The sequence below is a fragment of the Hyperolius riggenbachi genome, chromosome 3 (assembly GCF_040937935.1).
Source record: "Hyperolius riggenbachi isolate aHypRig1 chromosome 3, aHypRig1.pri, whole genome shotgun sequence".
In the NCBI taxonomy this organism is placed as follows: Eukaryota; Metazoa; Chordata; class Amphibia; order Anura; family Hyperoliidae; genus Hyperolius; species Hyperolius riggenbachi.
This window is the reverse complement of record NC_090648.1, coordinates 314729095-314744493: the sequence shown is the minus strand read 5'-3', so window position 1 is coordinate 314744493 and position 15399 is coordinate 314729095. Positions and strand designations below refer to the sequence as shown.

The 15399-nt window shown below is 40.0% G+C and overlaps 1 protein-coding gene across 1 annotated transcript in view; it reads left to right on the top strand.

The window, feature by feature from the left end:
* Nucleotides 1-224: 224 nt before the first annotated feature.
* DYRK2 (dual specificity tyrosine phosphorylation regulated kinase 2) overlaps nt 225-15399 on the top strand; it is a 50870-nt gene continuing 35695 nt past the window's right edge. The window contains exon 1 of the mRNA XM_068276720.1: nt 225-262. Coding sequence (XP_068132821.1) covers nt 259-262 — 4 coding nt within the window. The 5' untranslated portion in view covers nt 225-258. The remainder of the gene's footprint in view (nt 263-15399) is intronic.

Genomic DNA, 15399 nt, shown 5'->3' with positions numbered 1-15399 from the left:
AGGAAATGTAAAGGTACAAATAGTGTTCTGCTTCCGTGCACAAGCTACAGGAAATGGACTATTTGTTCCCTGTTTATTTCTCTTCTGCTAAACTTGTCATTGAGCAGCAGTGTTCCCGCTAATGATAATACTGCAACAGGAGAGCAGGAACAAAGCTTTAAATAGAACCATCAAGCTTGTACTACGCTTTCAGTACTGACTGATATTCTGTTGCAGTGCACTCCTAATGAACAGAACAGGAACTAAAGAGCCTTAATTATGGGTAAGTACAAAACCTCAATACAATTAGAGTGTAAGAATTACTGTTTATTTGGGCTTGCACAAGTAAGTCTGATACTTTAGCAGACAGTTTTACTTCTATATTGTAATACTTCTCCTCAACTGTACAAATAGGATATTTTTGTTTGCGTTAAAGTAATGCCTGAAGCTGAATTTTAATTGCACATTTAAATATCACTTAGGTTATTGCAAGCATGTTGCAATATGTGATCTGGCTGATTTGTGAATGGTCTATAGGTCATATATTGAACTTGCACCTTATTGGTCCTGAGAATGGTATTGAGTCAGAGAAGTGCAGTTCATCTTCAGCTTGATACTGCTCTGCGATTATCTGAAGGGAGCACAGACGCATGCAACTTTTTTTTTTTATTAACTTGTTCATGTATTCATTCAGCTTATTTGAATGACTTTTGCAATGTTATATTGGTATGCACTGAGCACCGCGTCAGGGGTGAGTGGCTGTTTATATCCGTATCTTTTTTAGCTCAGTCACTTAATACTTAGAGGTCTCATTATAAAATGAGATACCTGGGACCTTTACATGAGCACAGGCATGCATGCTTATGCTCTGTAGAAGTACCCCGCTGTCAGCCTTATCTTGGGAGATCTGCAGTGATAGAGCAGGACATTCATACCAGGCAATCAGTTTATCCATCTAATAAGTCAGGCCAAGAATGTCTTTACAGCTTGACAGAAGGTTATAGTCTTGAAGCCCTTCACATTCTCATTTAGTGGTCATGGTTAGTAGAAATGGTCATTGAGATGATAATAAGTCTGACTTGTATGCAAATTATATGCAACTTGGAAATTGGCCAATCAAAAATCATTAAGAAGTGCATTTAAATGGTCTAATTCCAAGCTGCATACAGTTTACAGGTAGCTTGGACCTGGGATCGTCAAAAACAGCACAGAGAGCAATTGACCGTTCTAGTTGTCAGAATTTTCAGCATCTCTCGGATTGTTAAGTCACTAAAGCTCCATACCCACGACACAAGTGACGTTTTTGCGATAATGTATTGCAACATAGTTTCAGGAAATTTTTTTAAAGAATGTTTAAAGAAATGCAGCCACCCACAGTGGTCATTTGTATTGAATGATCATGATGATGGATCACTGAAAAGAGCGATCATTCAGATGACCATTCATTCCAATGCAGAATACCACAATCGTTTGAATGATCGTTCACGCTTGTCGTATTCCCATGGTACGCACTGTGGGAAGACGAATTGGGGAACTATTGTTCTTCGTAACACCGAAGATTCCCCGATAAATCTTCCAGCGGGGGTACTCAGCTTTAGGGTGTTGTTCTAATTAAACACTTGGTGATCAGGTCTGTGAACACACAGCTCCTAGAACTCGTATGGTAGGCATACTTGTGTTGATATGCCTGACAGATCTATCACTTTGACCTACTCACTCTAACCCTTATCTGATCAATAAACTTTCAATCCATTTTAGACACTTAATTGATAAAAAAAGGTCATTGTGTTTGGTGGTATTTCTTCCTAAGGGGAATGCATAAGAGCTTCTGGGGATTGATGTCTCCATAGCATAAGTAGAACAAAACTCTTGAGGGCCATAGTTAAATCAACTGTAGATCACATTACAGCAGAGATCTGATCAAGTGAGGTAAGCAGTGACATGGATCACATTTTTGATCAAGGAATGATCATCTGTCTTCCAGAAGGACCACAATCAAGTCACACATGATTTTAAATCTTAGATGCCACTAAAGGGGCCCATACACTTGTCGATTTCAGCCATCGATCTGTAATCAATTCTATTGAATCAGCCGATCGATCGATTTGCGGCCGATTTTGATCGATTTGATCTATTTGACTGGATGGAAAATCTAGGTCGATCTGCTGATGGTAGCAGATTGATAGCCCATGGAGTTGCATTGTATCTAATGGTCCAATAATGCATTTAGATCTATTTCCAAAAATCTGTTCCTAGTGTGCGGCACACATCAGATTCCCTTCAGATGCGACTTGACAGGCATCTGACAGAAATCTATCTGATGGTTGAATCTGCTGGAAATCTATAAGTGTATGGCCACCTTAAGATTTATTAGTGTAATTTAACTCTCCCATTAATTAACCCATTGTTTTAAAGAGACACTGAAGTGAAAAAATATATATGATATAATGAATTGGTTGTGTACTATGAATAATTACTAGAAGATTAGCAGCAAAGAAAATATTCTCATATTTTTATTTTCAGGTATATAGTGTTTTTTCTAACATTGCATTATTCTATAATATGTGCAGATTACACAACACTCAGCATTCAAAATGAGTCTTTCAGAGCAGTCTGTGAAGTAATGAACTCTCCTCTAGCAGAGGAAAAGTAAACAGTTCAATTACAGTTGAGATAATAAAAGTCAGATAACAGCCCTCTCCACGACTAAGTTAGTCTGAGAGCTTAATAGCTTTTTTGCATAGAGATAACAACTGGAGTTTCTCAACTCTTCCTGTACTGGAAACAATTAGACTGATGTATCTGATCTTAATGTTTTTTTTCTTAGCTGTACTACACATACAAATCATAATATCATCATTTTTTTTCGCTTCAGTGTCTCTTTAAGGCACCTACAGTATATGTGGCACAGGATTTTTGCACAACATCATTTTATGATGATCATGCAACTCATTCAAATGAATCTGAATCAACAAAACATTACTCTATTTGTGCTATGTATAGTGCAATTATTATAAGATCCTATTACTACTAATCTATTTGAAGCCCCAAAAAAGAGACCTAAAATGCATGCGTGGAATGATTTACTTAGGCTCGGTTTCCACTTGTGTAGAGAACGTACCCATTAGGTACATAAAATTAAGGACGTGAATCCTATTGTTAAATATAGGATCCGTTTCTTTTATGTATGTGAAACGCAGATACCCGCCTGTCCCATGGATTCTACTCAGCTGCTGCTGGTACCTGGCACTCGGTCTACTGCAGGAGAGAAGCTGGTATACACAGTCCAGAGTCTGGCAAGAGCATGGGGCTCCCCATTGCATTACAATAGACAATTGGGAATCAACCTTAGCAACAAGGAGGAGTCTCATTGGTTCATGGTGGACCATGAAAATCCTCCTTGTTGCCAGGGAGAGTTGGGCTATTGTAAGTCAATGAGGGGCCTCATGCACCTGCCAGCCTCTGGTGTGCTTATACAGTACCAGCTACTCCCTGGACCGATTGGCTTTGGTGGTAGACACTGGCCGGAGAAACGGATGCAAAACAGCAGGTAATGTGAATAATGGTGCGGACATGTGATGGAGCAGATGTGCTTTTACCATGCCATTTTGCATCTGCTTACGTCGGAACCGAGCCTTACGGAGGGCAATAATAAATTGATTGGCACATTCACTGAGAGGTTCATTAAAATAAACAAAGTGCAGAAGTCCAAAAATAGCTTGCAGTAGGGCTTTGTTTAGCTCAAGATACTTGTGAGCAAGTGCCGATAGCTTGTTTTAGTTAATAAAATGTGTCATTGCAAATGAAACTTGCCTGGCTGCTGTACTGATTTTGCTGTTAATACATTCTGAATAACTTCATCAGAATGAGCATATGCAGATCAGGTGCTCTGACTCCACTAGCCACATGCTTAGTCAGGATGTGTGACTCAGATCTACAGAAGCCAAAGGGGCAAAATGAAGCTAGGCACCTGGCATTTTTCTCTACAGGATTACTGTAAGGGATGCTCCAGTGGAACCCAAAACGAATTCTCTTGATATGACTTATTTACTTTTATTTAGCTATCAGTGAGTACATCCACCAACAAGAGATCTGGTGTACAAGAAACTGAAAACCATAATCTGTAGCTTCCATATTACTAAGGCCTCGTCCTTCACACTGTTGGCTTTGTGGTTGGTTAACCTTGAGCATCTGACTGCCCTCAAAACCAGTGGCCTGGCGCTTATTATCGCCTGGTATCAGTGCTGGACAGGCAGCCCCCCATGGAGTCACATCTCAAAGCGGCTGTAGCTGTGCTCAGACATGACATTTCACGGTTGCCTACTGCCGGGGTAGCACCACTGCATGTCAAATGCTGATGCGCATGGTGTTACAACCGCTGCCATTCAGCTGCATTTCAATTGCACCCAAATGGCACATGTGGGCAGCAGATAGGACACTGAATTGGCCGACAAGCACGCAGTTCCTTCATCCATCTGAAAGAAGCCTTAACCACATACATTTGTACAGAGCTGCATTGATGATTTCTAACGTGGCAATGGACAGCAGTAGTAGGAAGTGGCTTCCAAAAACTTTCTAAACTATACTCAAGAAGAGGGTAGCCCCTGGATCTTGTAGAGGTTTCCCGTGCTGTCCCGACCACTGCTGCTGCTTGCCGGGACCCTCCACAATATCAGGGTGCCTGCAATATGGTCATGCTTGTGCCTGAAGAGTAGTGATGCTCCGATCTTCATTCTGGCAAGCCCTTATTAAAATTCTATGGAGGAGGGGGGAAAGCTTGGCAACAGGGGACTAGAAAATGGCGTGGGAAGCCAATATAAGATCCAGAGGCTTCCCTATTCTTAGGTATGTGTTCTCGTACCTGAGTTTTGCCTGAAACTGGCCATTACCTCTTCTTTGTGGCTAGGATCACACTAGGCAGTGTGGAAAACCATATGTTTTCTGCATTGTGTTTTTAATTTTTCAGTGCATTTTTGTTTGCTTTTGCAATTGCGTTTTTTAATGCATTTTTGGTGCTTTGTGTTTCTCAACATTTTCCCTTTATCAATGGAGTAAAATACAGTATCATATTAATAAAAAAACAACTAAAACACATTATAATGCAGGTATATTATGAGCACTTTACATGCATTTTTGAAAAATTTGCAGCAAGGTGTGCATTTTGGAAATCAAGCATTGTAAAATGCACATATATGCGTGTTTACATGTGGCCCATAGACTTTTATTATCGGCATAAGTGCCCAGTGATTCTGCCTAGTGTGCCACTAGCCTAATGGCCCATACTCACTGGCAACCAAAACTGCATGTCGCTAGCACACGGGAGCGTGTGCGCGACAGTTCGGCGACAGCTCGTCACCACGTCCCTCCGCATCCACACTGCGGAAGAGGGACTAGTGGCGCGACGAAAGCTGTCGCCGACGTTCCTCCTCCCCACCGGAAACTCAGTGAGCCGGCTATGGGGTTGCTGTTGCTAGTCCGCATACACACGCGGACTAGCGACAGTTGCGGCGAAGTTGCGGCGGCAACTGTTGCTAGGCGATTGACCGGTTCAATCACCTGACGACATCAGCGACGAGCGACGGTTCGGGGTGCGCGCCCATGCAACGCCTCATACTCACGGGCGTGTTGCGGCGACAATTGTAGCCCGTGAGTATGGGCCATTAAGGTTCTTGCTTCATGGACAGCAGAATGTACTTGGCAGTGTGGACATAAAAATGGTCTGTGAGTTCTGGAGAATGTGCTGCAGTGTAGTGTATAGCACTAAGCAGCCACAGTGGTGACGGAGGATGACAGAAATGTAAATGTTTCTTTTGCATTTTAATTTTAATAAAAAAAAATCTTTGAATTAAAAAGATCAGCTGCATTCTTTGTTTTGCATTTCTTCCCAATGCCAAACTAAAGAGAGCCCCAAAACACAACATTCCTTTGTCAGCTTCAATTGGTATATAGCCAGCAGTGTGCTGAAACTGATATACATACATTGAAGAACCAGAGAGAAACATGAGAAGTGATCACTGGATACATTATAATATATAAATACAGTATAGCAGATATGCAGTAAAATGCAATGGCAGCTTTCAGAGCACATAAACTGTACTTTGGGAACTTGTAATTTGTAAATGGACAATAATACTTGTGCACACAAGCAAATATGATAGCTGTTTGGGTAATAAAAGTAGGACAACAAGTTTTTATTGAATATTATATCAGAGTTGAATCCCTCTTTAAGGAAGCTAATCAGTCAGTTACAGTATATAATGAGGAAGTCTACAGAAAAAACAGCTACAGGAAATTTGGAAACCTGAAATCCCTGCATAACGCATCACATTATATGGTGTTATAACCACTAGGAAGAGGTTAAACATTTGTGTTTTATTACAGTGTGCTTGTCAATAATAAATGCTATGGAATGTTTTTAGAAGTGTTTTACTGTTTTGCCTGTAAAAGCTCTCAAAGTCTGCCATTGCCCCCCACCCACCCACACACGCTCGCACCCACTCGCACTCCTGGATGTTTAAAGTGAACTTGACTTTATCCCACCACCATACAATCCACATAAACAGGCACATTGTATACTGGAAAAGATGGGGCTCTGCTTTATTACAGTGGTACAGTCATGCAAGTATGCTGCATACAAGGCTTTTTTAAGCAGTATATTCAACTTCAGACTTCAGAAGCTACTTAAAGCCATACACAGGGCTATTTCAATCAGCTTTATTGAATTTTCTAGTGATTGTTTTACCCCAGTAAACCCGATCAATAAACCAGGGCTGTGGAGTCGAGGAGTCTGAGTCGGAGCAATTTTGGGTAGCCGGAGTCGAAGTCTGTGGTTTCAATATACTGAGGAGTCGGAGTCGGATGATTTTTGAACTAAATCCATAGCCTTTGTAAAAAATATACTAAGGAGTCAAAGTCGAGGAATCGGAGTGTGTACCTGGAGCCGGAGGTTTCATAAACTGAGGAGTCGGAGTCTGATGATTTTTGTACAGACTCCACAGCCCTGTAATAAACACCTGATCAATTTTAATGATTGGAAGCATGATTAGGCAAGGCTATACATTTAGGCTGGTTTCACACTAGAAACCAGCGTTAGCGATGCGTTGTGCCCGACGCACCGCATCGCACTATCAAAAACAGGCCTTAAGTGTGACACGAGCATGATGTGCACTTGCTGTCACTTTCACTCTCTGGTATGCGGAATGTATTGTATAAATACATTTCCACAAATGCGCCGCAACGTTGCGCCGGTAATTTTTTAAAAATCCTTGCATCACCATAGACTAACATGACTTCCAAGCCGATGCCGATCGCCGAGATGTGGTTAAAAGTCACTTCCGTCATGTTGCGCAATTGAGTGGGTGGGGAACAGATAGCCACATCCTGCTCCATATCTTTTTAAAATATGTTTTCATAATATTTTAATAAAACAATATCACCTCACCTTAACAGGAAAACTGGTGAAGTCCAATCAATAAAATGGCAGATAGCCTTATTAACTTTTGCCAGATTTGCATATTACTGTAAGTCTTAACCCATATCATCCTTATTATCAACAGTGACTTTATGGTTTATACATTCTCCAAATTCCCTATTTCAACGCATAAGTTTATATTTGAGGGAAATCATAAATATTTATTCATATCCATAAAGACAAAGTAGGAGCAGTACTATTCCTCTTGTCTATTTGTCTATGTCGAGCGATCTTTCAGATACACATAGACTCTCACTGTAATTAATGTGATTGTGGAAACCATTGTTTCTGAGATAGTTTGTTTTTCGTCCGCAAATGACACTCAAAGACCAGGCCAGATGATTTGGAGAATGATTGTTCGTCGGCGGAGATTCCCTGATCCATCTGACTGAGGATACTCAGCTTTAGCTTCAGGGTCAACCACAAAGAGGATATCAAAGTTGTCTGTCTGAAATTTTAGGCTAGATCTCCAATATAGTTGAATCTAAATCCAATATGAGATTGAAGTGCATTTGCAGCATTCATAATTCACAGCTTTGCTGATTTTAAATATGAGAATTTAATATTGGGAGGGCAGATGCAAACCAGTTTTTTCACGAAACGTTCTGAAGTTTAATAACCAATAAGTGTCACCAATAAGTCAGTTTGTAACGATGTGCTCCGTTTCCATATTCCCTCTTAGCTGGATAGGGAGTGGAGTCTAGTTTCAGTGTCATTGTTAAAAGGTCTCTGCCTATCTTCAACCTTACAGAATCTTTTTCTAGATCACTTGAAAGCTCTTAAATTTGCTTCACATGTAAAATGGTGGAGAGCTCTGTGTAGAGAGGAGATGTAATGATCCGCTCAGCTGTCTGCACAGACAGACAGCTGTTTGACCATTCCTTAAGTCTGAGGGCTGCAGGTCTCTGGAAAAGAGACCTGTCTTTGCTTTGCAAGTTTCAGACCTGCACTGCTGCTGAGGAATTTGCATACATTCGTTATGCAAATTGCCTACTTGCCTCCTTTGAAGGTTGGCAGTATAAATACCATGTTCTCCCAGAGTCCTTTGCTGCTCATAGAGGTTTGTTCCTGCTGAACTCACCGGGAGTGTCAGCCATTGCTATCTTAGTGTAGTTAATTCTTGAAGAGTGCATTTTGCACTCTCACTAGTGCAGTCAGGTTTTGTGTTTATCTGTTTTGCCTAGTCCTGTCTTGTTGTTCTGTCGCGATTGCGCTATCGCCAGCGGCGGTTGATAGCGAATCGCTCTGTCTTGTTTGGATCGCACTAGCCTCTAGCGGTAGCGGCTGTGGATCCTTCTAATCTGTATTCTTGGAGTGTAAGCTGGAGTAGCGGTTGCTACTGGCTACCTCACCTGTCTGTCTTGTCTGTTTGTGCTCATTTATGTTACTTGTGGCTAGTTAGGGTGGCTTATCACTGGGCGCCTAACGCACGGTGATCGTGTCTATAACGCGTTCGCTGTTTCGAATGAGTGAGGTGTTCGCGTTTAGCTAGCGTTTGTTATTTTCCTTACGTTTTGATCATTGTTTATTGCTGTGTCTTTCTTGCTACTCTTGTGCTCTGTCTTGATTCGGTCTTGTGTCACTATTTGACAATCGCCATTCTTGCGATTGCGTTTCCACTTCATTTCCGCTGTTGTGTGTTCACCGTCGCTGGGTGGCGACTAGATTGGTGGGCACACATACATTCTGTCCCTGTGCTCATTCTCTCTCTTTGGGGGCTATCTTGCCCTGTGTTGCTTCTCTTCGTACAATTTCCATCTGGCATCTGTGGCAGCGCAGAGGGTTTATTCCTCTGCACTCCAAAGCTCCATCTGCCGGTGGGAATTCCCCTCTACTGGTGCTTTGCACCAAAAGCTGGGTTCTAACATTTGACACGCTTGTGGAGGACTTCCGCAGTGTCAGCGCACCTCTTGTGCGCTGACCACGGAGATATCCCACAATCGTTACAGGAGACCATCAATTGTGGAAGTCACATTTGACCCATACGTGGAATAAATTACATCCATAACTTGTGCTGATGCAGCTCTTTATTTACAGGGGGTTCTGATTTTTGTCTTTCAGGTGATGAATGATAGGGTACTGTGTTTGCAAATTGTAATTTTGGCTCTTTTATTATTAATGTTTATTAGCACCTCTTAAACTTTGAGTTTCTTCTTTTTTTCCTGTTGTTTCCGCATACTTTAAGTTATGGGGCATGTATTACCCTTTAGCAATTGCATTCTTTTCTGTGTACTTTAAATAACTTAAAGTTTCCCTGAAAAAAACCATGGTGTGATGACTAATTTTGTGTCACTAAGTGCAAACACTGCAATGTACATGCAAATGTGCCCTGGATGGCATCAATGGGCCATATGGCTGCCAAATAAGCAAATAAAATAATTCATATAACAATTGCACTTCTCTGCTTGCCAAACAAACCTTTGCAAATAGAAATGTATATTTGAAGTTATATTTGACAATTTTGATAATTGGCATCATTTTCTGGCTCCATGTTTTGTTCACCAACATTTTTTCCCTGTATCTGGTGTTTACTCTGCAGGAAGCTCCATCCCAACACATAAAACTGTAGCACATTCAATTTATATTTTCTCAATGGATTTGTTCCGTTCCAGGGTACAGATTGGTTAGTAAATTTCCTGGTATGAAACAGACAGCCTTTGGCACCTTTGTTAATCAGATGGTGTATACGCCATTGCCAAGGTCATTACCTCAGCATATCAAACCACAGCCATCTGCCATAATGTGAAAGAATCTCTATCCTACAAAACACGCCTGCATATTGGATTATTCTGTGAAACCGGATATATGATAATGAAGCGAGAGGAAAACAAGCAGCTTTGCAAATGTTTTTAAAATGGCAAGTGGAGGCACAAACAAACTAACTAAAATAGCCCAATAAAATCAAATGCCTTATGAAAGAGTGACTGCATGCATGTCATTACATTGAAAAAAATGCTCTCCAAAGCCTTATAGGCTGCATGCAAGAATGTGATCCTGGATGGTCAAGCGGAGCCAAAAAAAAACAGTTTTTTACCATTTTTTTATGAATAATCAATTTAATATTGCATTAAATGCATACACTGCAGATGCTTCCTGAACTGGAGGTAATGGTGAGGAAGCTTTCCAGGAAAATTTAAATATTGGAGGTGGAAAGTTAAAGATCGCTGCACTAGCTTTACAACCCAGAGGGTTACCATGAAGGGGTGGGGGAAGGGGTGTTAGTAAAGTAGGGAAGGGAGTCTGTAAAATTTTGCTAGATGGCCTCATAACTTGTAGTTATGCCTGTTTTGAAACCCTCTTTTTAATATTTATATCTATATGTATGGCACTTGCATACTTTTTGGTCTCTGTACCTAAACACCATCACTTTTCAATTTCATCTCCACCATTGATTGTAGAAACCCTTTCTAAATGCTTTTATGGTTCTGAAAGCCAGAAGTTGGTTTTTTTTGCAGGTTTTTGAAAAAAGATATGCTTATATAAAAATAATCAGCCTACGGATTGTACCCCTTTTGCCATATTGGGTGAATTCATTTCCAAGCTGTTTTGCTATTGGTTTCCAAACAAGAAAGGCAGCCTGGCAGAATATGCATGTGGTCTTTTCCCTGATAAACATGCTGTATAACCAAACTCGGGGCAAGCCTTGTACATGCTATTCTTTATCTGATTAGTTGGCAGTACCATTTGTATTTTACCAGGGATTTGATATATGAAATGTTTTGTTGTGTGTGTGTGTCTATGACAATCAAAGTCATTACTTGTGGGGAACCTTATTGATATGAAATGTAAAATATTTAGGCTCCCTGCACACTGCAAATTCGTTTTGCGATTTCGATTCCGTTTCCGATTTGCAATTCCGATTTTCCATGAATGCAATAAACAGAAAAACGGAGAAAAAAAACGCAGCATGCAGTAAAGATTAAAAATCGGAATCGGATGTAAAAACCAATTAAAAATCGGAATCTGAATCACATGCAGTGTGCAGGGAGCCTAAAGAGGGTTTCTTCACACACCACTGGCGTATCAGCAGGTAAGGCACTGCAGCAATGGATGGAGCTTGTGGAACAATAGGCCCATACTTACAGTTAAACCACAGATCGTTGATTACCCATAGATTGAAGGTTATAAGCAATCTATTCCACAGCATGCAGATTTGCTTAGGAAATACATAGTCATCAGTAAGGAACAATAAAATGTCTAATTTCTGTCACATTAACATTAATTCCACGGACACACCTATAGTCAAGGACAAATGGGATGCTTGACTCAATCCAGGAAATGCTATTTCTGGTTTTATATCACCCTGAGATTTGGTCCACTGTATACTGTGTTGGGTTGGGCATCTAATACATGTCACCATCTATCTGATTCTTTGAACGGCTACTGGTCATTTTGTTTGCCGGCAGACCAGAGTGAATGCTTTTTCCACTGCTTTCTGTTATACTGTCATCAGAACCAGCAAATCATTTGTCATTATATGAGACAGAACTGTCATGAGTTTTGCATGAAAGGGTATAGACCTTTTTCACAGTATAGTGTTTCTGTGGCATTTTAATCATAACCTAATGAATAGTACAGTAAGTATGGTATACCTAATAAATCCCAAATGTCACAAATGATCTACACTAACCTAAGTAACAAGTTAATGAAAGCTGGTCAACCTCACATCAGGCTCATAAGAACTACAGTAATTAAATATAACAGTAGCTATTGACAAAACAGTTTTTTTTGGTATTTGCTGGAAGTCATCTCTGTATTAATGGTGACTTAAGTGATTTTATTAATCTTAAAACACTCCTGAATTGGAACTGTAAAGATGGAGGAAAGCCCATGCTTTGAAAAGAGAATTTACCCTTTTCTCCTTCCCATGTGACCCCCCCCTTCCCCTTCCTTTGAGGACTGACTACATTCTATTCTCCAGAAAGTTAAACCTCATTGAAGTGTAGCGATGGTCGATGAAATGCAAATAATTTTGTGTTGATACAGATGTTATGCTAATTTGTAAGCACATTTATGGAGCTTAAAAATTGACTTTATTTAGACAAATGGGTCCTAAAAATTCCTATCACAGATAATCCTCCACAAGTCTGAGACTTCTCAATATGACCAATGTAAGACTAAGGAAGCAGGAGGAAATAAATTATATATAAAAGTACAAATTTTATTAATGACCAAAATACAAACACATATATATGTAAATCTATTTAAAATTGACCAGAACACACAGGTGGGCCACCATGTCTAGGCCAGATGGAAAAATGTAGGGGATAGCCTAAAAAAATATTGATAGTGCGCAATCCATCAAATATCTTAATGCAAAAAAGGGGGAAGCGATTTCTAGCAGGTAACATTGAAACAAAAGACCTTGGAGAGAAATATATCATTGGTTTTAAAGGCCAAGTGTCCAGGACCTAAATGGAAAAAGACATCCTAGTAGAAAAGCACAGGTGTATCAGATACTGGCTGTGTTGCTGCAATGTTTCATTGGTTTTAAGGGCCAAGTGTCCAGGACCTAAATGGAAAAAGACATCCTAGTAGAAAAAGCACAGGTGTATCAGATTCCGGCCTGTGTGTTCTGGTCAATTTTAAATAGATTTACATATATATGTGTTTGTATTTTGGTCATTAATAAAATTTGTACTTTTATATATAATTTATTTCCTCCTGCTTCCTTAGTCTTACATTGGGCTTAAAAATTGACTGCTGAAATTGAAATATGTGATGTGTCCATTTTCAAGCAGAATAAGGTGGCAAAAAAGTGTCAACTTAAAATTATTTGCATCTCAGTGACCACACTTCTTGTTGAACTTAAAAATTCCAAGATCTCACTTGTTTTTTGGTTTCATCATCTGATTATCTAGTCTTCTTTTACCCTCTTGAACAAAGTCCACCAACCTTGATCTTGTAGAATTAATAGCTCTGTCCTCAACACAAACTGCAAGAAAAGTTGTAGGAATATTTAAAACACCTTAAGATACTTCAGCTTATTCCTGACAGGAAGCCCACAAAATGTTTATTCATGGTTACATGATTAAATATCAACATGAGACCAAAAACTACATTTCCTCCCAAAAACACTTTTTGGAGGAGAAAATAATGAAACCCAAGGAGACAAAATATCTGTGGAAATTCTGAAAGAGAATATAAAGAACAGTTCTTTTTAATCTTAATAAATGACTTAGCATAAAATAAGATGACTAGGACAAAAATACTTCTACTATGCAAACAATTATTATTATTATTATTATTATTGATTAATAAAGCGCCAACATATTCAGTGGCGCTGTCACACTGTGTAAGTCTGGAGACTTAATAGAATTTCGAGGTGACAAAATAGAGTGAAAAGCAGGGCTGTGAAGTTGGAGCAATTCTGGGTACCTGGAGTCAGAGATGGTGGTTTCAGTAAACTGAAAAGTCGTAGTCGGATGATTTTTGAACCAAATCCATAGCCTATGTAAAAATCAGACTGAGGAGTCGGAGCAATTTTTGGTACCTGGAGTCAGAGTCGGAGGTTTCATAAACTAAGGAGTCGGAGTCAGATAATTTTTATACTGACTCCACAGCCCTGATGAAATGTGTACTTACTTGTCTCCATAAAGCTATCATGATGTGGACTGCAACCTCTCCGGTCACTTGTAAATCAGCCCAGGCTAGGCCCCGACCCAACTTTGATCCATAAATCCCTGCACATCCGCAGTTTGTCCATTTACACCACACGCATGCGCAGTTTGAATTCACAAGACACACGTGGGGAAGATGGTTGGGGCAGGCGGATTCTTGAAAAGAATCAGGGGATTACTAGTTTATAAAGAAGCTGAAGAGCTCTTCTGCAAAAAAGTGCTGTTATTTCAGAGGAAATGATGGCACTCTTTACATCTTCCCATTTATAAAAATCCTAATCATTTAGAAATATTATCACTTTTAAAGATATAGTTAAATCAATATCCAGTATTTTTATTTTGTGTGTGAATGCTGTCCATTTCACTGACTGTGATGCAGTATTTTGTATTTCTTAGATTCCAAAGGTGAGATCACTGCATCTTTTTTCTCCTCTCTTGACACCCGACACCTGATGTAAAAGGGATATGAAGGCTGCCATATTTATTTCCTTTTAAACACTGCAAATTGTCCAGCTCCCCTGCTGATCCCTTGCATCTAATACTTTTAGCCATAGACCTGATGCAGTACAGGTGCTCTGGCTGAAGTTTGACTGGATACATTTTATGCTTATTTCAGGTGTGTAATTAAGACACTAGTGACGCACGAAAGATCAGCAGGATGCCAGACAACTGGTATTGTTTAAAAGAAAATAAATATGGCAGCCTCCATATCACTCACTTCAGGTGTTCTTTAAAGAGCACCCTAGTGAAACATCAGTACAATGAAATAATGCTTCACTGTCACTGTAAATGCAGAGCATGATGTGAGCTACCCCAACCAGACCCACCACACCCAATGTGAATGTACCATAGGAATATCCTTGCATTGTGATACAATGATATTGTCTGTTGCCATGAAAAGCAATGGGCACAGTATAAAAGGAAGCATCTCAGGAACCTTTCCATTACTCATGCTGCCCCTTCCTGTGTTTCCCGTGAACATGTGTTCACTCCATGGCTGTCAATTAGAAGGGTGCATGTGGGGTTACAATGGGGTGGGCAAGCTGGGTGCACAGTGATTCTAAGGGAGGGTAAGAACCAACAATGCACTTCAGTAGCATCAACAATGCAGGATATGTTAAAGAGGAACTCCAGCCTAAACAAACATACTGTCATTAAGTTACATTAGTTATGTTAATTAAAATAGATAGGTAATATAATCTCTTACCCACCCTGTTTTAAAAGAACAGGCAAATGTTTGATTTCATGATGGCAGCCATCTTTTTGGTTGAAAGGAGGTGACAGGGAGCATGAGACACAGTTCCAACTGTCCTGTGTCCTGATCGCCTC